A 9,268-nucleotide genomic window follows, 5' to 3' on the forward strand; every position below is an offset into this window, starting at 1 on the left:
AGTGAAAGTCACAAAAATGTTAGGTATCCGCATGTCCAAAAATGTCTGATCTATCAAAATATATTAACGATTATTCCCAGCGTTAAACCCTGTAATGGAACATAGAACCCATAGCCAGAATGCCACTTTTTCGACATTTTGCAATATATATAAAATTTAATAAAAAGTGATTTAAAGTCTGTACAGTCCTCAAATGGTAGCAGTGGAAACGTGATCTTATTTTGCAAAAAATAACACTGCACACAGCTCCACACACGAAAGTATGAAAAGGTAATTTTGCCGTCTTCAGGCTCTAATAAAGATTTTCTTAATTACACAGGAGGTTTTAATTTTTGTAAATGTATGAAAACGTTATAAAACCTATATAAGTTTGGTATCCCCGTGATCGTACTGACCCAAAGAATAAAGTAGATGCATCGTTTGGGGTGCACAGTGAAAGCCATAAAATCGAAGCCCCTAAGAAAATGGTGAAAATGCATTTTTTCACCAATTTCACTGCAATTGGAATTGTTTTCCCGCTTGCCACTACCCGGCAAGGAAAATTAAATAACGTCACTATGAAAAAGGGCCTGGCCGTTAAGGGGTTAGGTATTTCTGCAGGTTTCCCTGCACATAATCACTGAGTTTTGTGTCTTTCCATGTCAAGTTTTGATCTGCCTAAAGAAATGAGACATTTTCAGTGAAAAACTCAAAATATGAGCTTTGTTTCAACCTTTTCTCTTCCATGGCCTCACAGCTTAGCCAACTTTTAAATCCCTAATATATTAGGCTTTTAAAGGGATCAAGGTAGACCAGAGGAGATGTTAATCTTTTATATAATATACAAGCTGCATGAAATGTGCTTCAGCACATAAAGCCTTATTGCTTGAATAGGTGGGAAATCTAAAAACCTGACACTTAATGGGGTTGGCCACTTTACCTCATGTTTTTTGCAATGTGTGTAAGTGAGGGGGGGGGCAGGATATTAGGTAATTTGCCAATATACATCTCTTAAGAGTTCAGCACCACTTTCTTGATATGTGAAGTGAGGCCTCCTGTCTTTTACCTCATCAGCCAGACATTCCTGTCCATAAAATGGCTGCAGATGGAGGGTCACATGATCTCTGTCCTTGAAGAATCATCAGTTAGAGATCACATGACCTTCCATCTGCGGACATTCTATGGACTGGAATGTCTGGCTGATGAGGTAAAAGACAGGAGACTTCACTTTACATATCAAGAAACTGGAGCAGAACTATCTAATGTATATTAGTAAATTGCCTAATATCCTGCCTCCCGAACATATATTACAAAAAACATGAGGTAAAGTGGCCGACCCCTTTAAGTTATCAAATTTTTATGGTTCATGTTGGCTGACAGATATTAAGCACACACAAATTTGAATCTAAAATAAATGTATATCATGTATGCTTATTGTTTGTAAAGAATTATTGTAGCATATTTAGAACTGAAAGAACATTTAGTGCTATGTTGTGTTTCCATTTGCTAGATTAGGTATGAAATACACAACTAGACACAGCCCAGACCAGTAGAAAAGTAAAAAAAATCAAAAAAAGGTCTTGTTTCCTAAACTCAGACTACCCCTTCTAAACTTAACCCATGTCTGCCTTCTTCTGTGATATAGTTTTTACTGTAGTACAGCCAAGTGTTAAAGGGAACCTGTCATCAAGCAGCGTAACACCTTTTAGTTTTTGTTTCTTTCATGGTCCAGTGTGGTGGCATCATCCAGAAAATCAACTTTGAAGTGAGATGTAAATTGGTTGTATAATGTCAAGGAGGAGGAGAGTATAACACTGAAGTCAAGGTGGGGAGCCCTGAACGCCTCCTCCTCTGTTATTAAAAAACATGCATCACACTTCAGCAGATCTAGTTAGTGATGTCGCTGTATGTAGGACCATCAATTACAATGAAGGGGCTTTCTGAGGAAGATAGAGCATGACTTCAGTGTTAAACTCTCCGCCTCCTTGACTTTATACAACCAGTTTACATCACACTTCAAAGTAGATTCTCTGGATGATGCTACCACAATGGGTCATTAAAAAAGACATGGGGGCAAATTTACTTACCCGGTCCATTCGCGTTCCAGCGGCGGCTTCTCCGCTCTGGATTCGGGTCCGGCCGGGATTTAATAAGGTAGTTCTTCCGCCGTCCACCAGGTGGCGCTGCTGCGCTGAAAGTAAACTCATCGCGCCGGAATGCACCGAGCTGGACCAGGTGAAGGTAAGCGGTCCTTATGCGACACATTTTCGGTTTTTAAATGCGGCGGTTTTTCCGAATACGTCGGGTTTTCGTTCGGCCACGCCCCCCGATTTCCGTCGCGCGCATGCCAGCGCCGATGCGCCACAATCCGATCGCGTGCGCCAAAATCCCGGGGCAATTTAAGTACAAGCGGCGCAAAACGGAAATATTCGGGTAACACGTCGGGAAAACGCGAATCGGGCCCTTAATAAATGACCCCCATGATCTGGAAGTAGTTCAGTTGCTTTGACAACATTCTGGTAGTGGTTTATTAGGTTGATTTCTGCTGACATGTTCCCTTTAAAACCATATAATTGGTTATGTATAGAAACTTCTTTCATTTTAGTTTACTTAATACTCAACAGGAAGTGAATTATTGGTTAATATTGAATATCATATGACAGAAGTTGGTTTTTCCTAAGCAAGTATTGAAACCCTTGCAGTAGTGAAATCAGGTTTATAATGCTTGAACCTACCTGTCACTTGACATTAAAATATTGTGTTTTGTGGCTTATTTAATGTGACAGTTAGTCAGCCCTGGATTTTGTAGAAGATTGCTTTAATGTTTTTGTGTGGCAGAATGAGGGCACTTTTACATATTTAGTTAGATGCATTTTGATGTATATCTACGATATGTTTTAGTTAGTCGTTTTAGTTGTAGATATAAATGATGTATTTGGGGAATGTTAACATTGAATAACCTTGACTTTACTTTGCTTCTGGCTGCAATAAGCAACACAATGATACATTGGAAGAGTTAATTCTTAGAAGAAAAAATCTGTCTTATAATTGATTATATAAATACTTTAAGAGGAGCCGTGTATTTAGTCTGGCTTAATTTACTGAAAAGCAGAGAATTATATAAAGCATTTTTTAATACCAACTTTACATCTTAGCGTTTATCTTTTGTCAATGAACATATATAAGACATGAATTGCTGGCTGGCTAATAAGTAACTTTTATGGATACTATGTCGGATGTCTAGTGCATTTGAACATTCCAAGCATTCTTTTCTCTTATTTGAGAGAGATCGATAATATAGACAAAACATTGCACAATACTTATTCCATGTTCCCTGTGTAAATGATACTATACTGAAGAATGTATGATATGCTTTGTTTTAAGTCTGACCAGATATTATGCATTAAATAAAGTCTCTCCTGAGTACATCAGTAACATTTACGTATTCTCTTATTCTAGGGCTTTAGTCATGGGAGGAAAGTTGAGCAAGAAGAAGAAGGGATACAATGTAAATGATGACAAATCAAAAGATAAGGACAAAAAGGTAGATGGAGCAAACACAGAGGAAGAAGGGGCAACTAAAACTAATGAGGAGACTCAACCTGTAGAAAATGCTGATGCAAAAGAAAATAAAGAAGAAAAAAATGACAAGGAACCACAGGCTGCTGAAAACAAATCTGAGGTCAAAGAAGCAGAGAAGGATGCAACCACTAAAGATTCTGTACAAAAAACAGAATCTGAGAAGACAGAGGCTAGCGCTGATGCCAAGGTGGAGCCTCAGAATGCTGAGCCGCCTGCAACCAAGCAAGAGGACGCAACTGTTGTATCTCCCACTGCAGCTGCCAGTAGCGAAGGCACAAAACCTGCTGAACCTACCACTGAAGCAAAAACGTCCCTGCCTTCAGAAGCACCAGCACCAACTAAAGTAGATGACAAGAGCAAAGAGGAAGGGGAAGCCAAAAAGACTGAGGCTCCCTCAGCACCAGAGGCCAAAACTGAGAGCGCTCCAGCTTCAGACTCAAAACCTAGCAGTGAAGCTGCTCCCTCTTCCGTGAAGTCTCCCGAACCCGAAGCATCTAGTTCTTCTACTAAGGCCTCTGAGCCTGCAGGACCAGCTGAAGAAGTTAAAGCTACTGAAACCCCAGCAGCTAACTCTGATCAAACCGTAGCAGTTCAAGAATAAGATGGACAGCCTGTTTGAAATAACCACTTAAAACAACCTGCGATGATGTTTTCTTTGTTTTTGATTATATTTTTTTCAGCTATACTAACAAACTTGGTTTAGATTTGAAATAAGTACATATAATGCCCAAAAATGATATAAAAATCCAAATAGTATTTTTGTGGGGGAAAAAAATGTACAAATGCACATTCCACAAACTCTGTCAATTAATAAGTAAATTAAGAAAGATATAGATATAGATGTTTGTGAACATTTTCTTTATTTTTTACATCTGAGCAGCAGCTACAAAATGGAAAGTCTACATACAGTTATACCTTCTTTTTCCCTTCTGCAATAAAATTGCAGGAGAAAAGTTTTCGAATTTGCCCATAGGGCTTGTGCCAAGGCAATCAAATCTTTTTAGAATTTAGCTTTCATTTGCAGTCAATTTTTTTTATGCAGTGAATAATGGCCAAACTTTTCAACAGAACCAACTCTAGCTGTCTCTTATTCCTCTCCAGATATTTTGGAAGTAACACCATCCTCATCCTACTTAGTCTACCTAGATTTTTCATGATGAATTAATGCATGTCTGTGGTTGGGTGCACCTGTAGTTCTGTTTATTGGTCAGTGGAATAATAATAATTAAAAAAAAGTCTGCGTTGATTTGCAGTTCCAGTTTTTCTTCCATTCTATGTCACAGACACCAACACAACACTCATTGGAAAGCAAGTAATTTAAATAAAATGTAAAAAAAAAAAGAAAAATAATAAAAGAAAGATAAAAACAACGGAAGATGTAAAATGGATGCATTGAAAATATATGTAATTGTATAAATGGTGCAACAGTAATAAAAGTAAAATAATTAAGAAACACATGCATAGCATTTGAGTTGTTTTTTAAGCTTTTTTTCATTGATGAAGCATATTGAGCTTTTTTGACTTTTATTATTCTTACATGATTTAGTGATTTAATTAGTTGATCCATGTACATTTATTACCAAACATATTTCATTATTAATTTTGATAAGTAAGCTATGGAATTGCTAATAGTGCCCTCTTTACACAGTTAGCTCCATAAAGCACTTTCATTCCTTATGTGATCACAGGTATAAAGCAATAACAAAGCTAACTGCACAAACAGTGAAGTTCTCCTCCTGTTAGGATGTCCCTTCCAACCAGTAATGCTTGTGTGGTGCACAGTAAAATACATAAGAATCAAGTGCTGCAAAGCTATGGTATGAATATGCCATATACAATGAAGGAGGGAAAGTACAAGTGGCAAAAACATTTACAATCTCCATCTGTAGGTCTCTTATTCTATGTGGTCATGCGTTTTATGCAACAATCACCACTATCTGTTTTATTTTTAAGAGGATTGTATTAACACCATATCTTATTAGCAGGAGTAGTGGTGAAACTTATAGGTTGGCACGTCCGAGTAACATCCAGGGAACAAACTAATTGGTAAGTAGCACCCCTACCACTATCTAAAGATGTTGATTGACATCCCGCAGCTCCTATAGAGAAAGTCCTAACTCTGGAATAGGAGAAGAATTAATCAATAGTGGAATCCTGGATAGAGAATACAGGAGCAACTAGCAGTAGCTTCACCATAAGCCAGAATAAGCTCCCAGTCCTTGAAACCCGCCTTAGGTTTTGCATCATATGTCCTGCATGTTCTCCAATTCCCTAATCATGTTTGTACATGGTTTGTGAGTATTAAGACATAAAATAAAAATATAAGCAGATATTCCCTAACTGGTAGAAAGTAAAGATACAAAAATATTGTAGCTCCAGACAGCTTTTCTATTTTTTCTTTATAACGCCTATAGGAAATACACCATACTGTGTGTTCCGTAGAACTCTCAAAACATAGTAACCAGTTGGCAAAAAGAAAATTCTTCTAGACCCCATATCAGGATTAATTTTGCACAGAACATTTGGCATTATTAACAAAGCATTTGAAATGTCTTCAGGCCCTTTTTCCTTTTTCACATTTGCTATGTTGTATCCTTTCTTATACATGAAAAAAAACTTTTTGTATGAATATTAAAGAGAACATGTCATCAGTGAGGTCATTTTTTATCCTATTAAAAGTTTCCAATAGCCTATGCTATGCTAATTTTAAAAATGGCCCTTATTGGCATTCTGTAGAAGTGCAATACTTTATAAAACTTTATTTCATATGAAGAGTCCAGGGGAAAGGGGTGGCCGCTCCAACAGCCCATGTCTCAGTCTCATCAATACCTTCTCCACCACTCCTCCCTCATCTCCCTCCGTCCAGAAAGGATGAGTGAGCTGACTGCCACATCAAACTATATATTAATATGCAACTATATATCAAACTATATATTAATGGCGTAGAAGCCCTGAAATAATTGCAAATGCTAGCTATATCCTCTTTAGTCACTGGCTTTATTTTCAATATTTTATAAAAGCCATGGTTTAATCTACAATATGTGATTATTGAAACACATAGAGCAAAGATCCTAGCATTATCATTGTCACTTTGCTGTAACCTTTGTGTGTAGGTGTCCATACCTAACTACTTTGCTAATTTTATTCTTTTTTTATAATCATCCACGGCATAGGGGCTAACTTGCTGATCAGTGAGGGTCTCAGTGCTGAGACCTCCACAGATCTCGAAAACGAGGGATTCGTCGGGCCCCTTGCCGCTCCATCAGACTAATGGAGCAGATGGTCGCGCATAATGGAGATGATGGAGATTGCGTGGATAGGGCCTAGCTTTAGTTTGTTGGAAAACCCCTTTAAATTACATAATTACATAAACAGAATAGCTTATTGTGAGGTTTTGTACATCCAACTAATAATGACCTTCTTGCTCTGCACATTTTGTGTATTATATTTATGCATCTAATTGAGCATAGTGGAAGCTGACAATACGACATCAGGGTGCTATGGTGATGACCACTTTGTTTTGACAGGATGCAACATGGTTTATAGTGCCATTCCTGGTTTGCTAACTGGCATTAACCTATGTGTTTTGAGGAATTAGTATTGTGATTTATATGAGGGAAGGGAATGTGATGGAACTTAATAGTACTAATACACTGTACCTCTATGTAGCATATTTTGTGTTATATTACCTAGTATGTGTGTTTGTTGTATTGTTAATATTTACTTATGCCTGACATATGGATTCTTGTGACCACGGCTTTAGATGATTTGGTTTTTAATCTGGGTGGTCAAATGTTTTTAAATTAATAAAATAAGGTACATTCTTTTATATCCAGTGAGTTTAAGTAAGGTCTATATATGTGTTTTGTTGGTTACAGCTAGGCTAAGTGCCATATATAGGTATTGCTATTGTAAGTGCCTGAAGTTAAAATTTTCATTGACATCAGAAAACTGCAACTTGCACACTTTTTTAGAGAAATTATTATTTTTATTGGGTGAAGTTCACACCGGATGTTGGTAACAAAGTTGCAAAGAAATCAAAGATGTCCATAAATTAAGTTATGAGTATGAGAAACAACAGGGTGTTGAACACATGAAGAAAGAGAGGTGCAAAAAGCCATGAGAAGTCATGACACAAGCTGAAATGTATCAGTAATTAGAAAACAATACTGCCACTTAGTGAAAAATAATAGCTGGTTCAACTGGCTGCATATAAAAAATGTCTCATTACCAAAGTATCACACAAAAAATATCTATTGATAGGTAAAATCATTGGAGAGCTTTCTGGAGACCTTTGTAACCCTATTGCAAAAAATACTGATGGCACTGATACAGAATTTATAAACTTTTGGATGTTTCAGTAAGCACTGTTGGGAATAGTAAAAACAAAATTTCACTATAAAGCAGACATGGCCAGGTGCTCTCTGCAACATTTCCAATAGAGGATTAAAAGAATCAAAAGAGGCAAGGACCACCCGTGGAGAGCTACAGAATGACTTTATTTGATTAAAATTTGCTGCCATCAGAATGATGAAGATGAAACTAGGGTGGACATTTCAGCAAGGTAATGACCCCAAACATGCAGGGACAATCTCAATTGGTTTCAGAGAAAGAAAATTAAGCTGCTAGAATGACCCAATCATCTAATTGGAATAAAACAGAAAAGAAACTAAAGCCCAGATGTCATACCAAAGGCTTTCTACAAAGTATTGAATACATTTCAGTAATCATGTTCAATAATTTTCTCTTTGTCATTTCTAACACACAAATTAAATTATAGACATCTATGGTTTTATTTTCTTTTTCCAGTATGGAGTGGATACATTGTCACTGACATCTGGTGAGAATTTCATGTCCATAGCACCTTCATAAATATATTTATGGTGATGTTTTCAAAACTAATTTCACCCACTGTAATTACTGTGATCACAGTATATGCCAAATTGTAACAGTGCATACTGCATTTAATCCCAGTATTTTGTGCTTGTAAATTCCAGATTGCACAATCTATTTCTGTTTTACTCTAGTTCACAGCCCTGAATGTCATTGCTCTTTCAGCAGGCTTATGTCTATTCTAGACATCAATTGAAAATTTTCCATGTTTAGATTTTTATCAAGACTTTTTCAAAACATTTATTAATATCAACTGCATGTACTTTTGCTTGTTTGACAAGAAATATTTAGGCCTGGGCCACAAGAGATGTTAGTGCAGTAGGTTAATCATGCAATTTTAATTGTGTGTAATCCTGGATGCTTTATTCTTAAAAGAAATCTACCATTTGTTTTTATGCATTGTGAACCAAACGTACCTTGAGAATGCTGTAGCTACACTAATGCAGAATTATGATAATGAGGCTCTGGTACTCCGGATGCTCTTATATTTCTCGCTGGAGGTGTGCATATAAGCCTTCTCTGTGATGTAATCCAGCTTTCCCAGATCATAATGCTTCAATGTCATTCAGGAACGTGGGAAAGCTGAGTGCCCTCCAGCAGCACATAGCTCAGCACACTGTATCATTATAAAGGCCTTGCTCATCATTACCAGCCTGTCAGTAGCAGACCGGCCTTGCCATCCACACTGCAGGCTCAGTGCTGGGTGCAGGCTGGCTGCGTACATGAATACATTACTTTTATCTTCTACACTGAGCTGCCTGAACTGTCTAGGCAGGACAAATTAACAACAAGCTGGATGACTCATATACAGCAG

General features: G+C 37.3%; 1 protein-coding gene across 3 annotated transcripts in view; it reads left to right on the forward strand.

The window, feature by feature from the left end:
- Window positions 1-5,016, forward strand: part of BASP1 (brain abundant membrane attached signal protein 1) — a 48,630-nt gene extending 43,614 nt beyond the window's left edge. For all 3 annotated transcript variants that reach the window (XM_072152789.1, XM_072152788.1, XM_072152790.1), the window contains exon 2: window positions 3,439-5,016. In XM_072152789.1, coding sequence (XP_072008890.1) covers window positions 3,449-4,162 — 714 coding nt within the window. In that variant the 5' untranslated portion in view covers window positions 3,439-3,448 and the 3' untranslated portion in view covers window positions 4,163-5,016. The remainder of the gene's footprint in view (window positions 1-3,438) is intronic.
- Window positions 5,017-9,268: the final 4,252 nt, after the last annotated feature.

The sequence above is a fragment of the Engystomops pustulosus genome, chromosome 5 (genome assembly GCF_040894005.1).
Source record: "Engystomops pustulosus chromosome 5, aEngPut4.maternal, whole genome shotgun sequence".
Taxonomy (NCBI): Eukaryota; Metazoa; Chordata; class Amphibia; order Anura; family Leptodactylidae; genus Engystomops; species Engystomops pustulosus.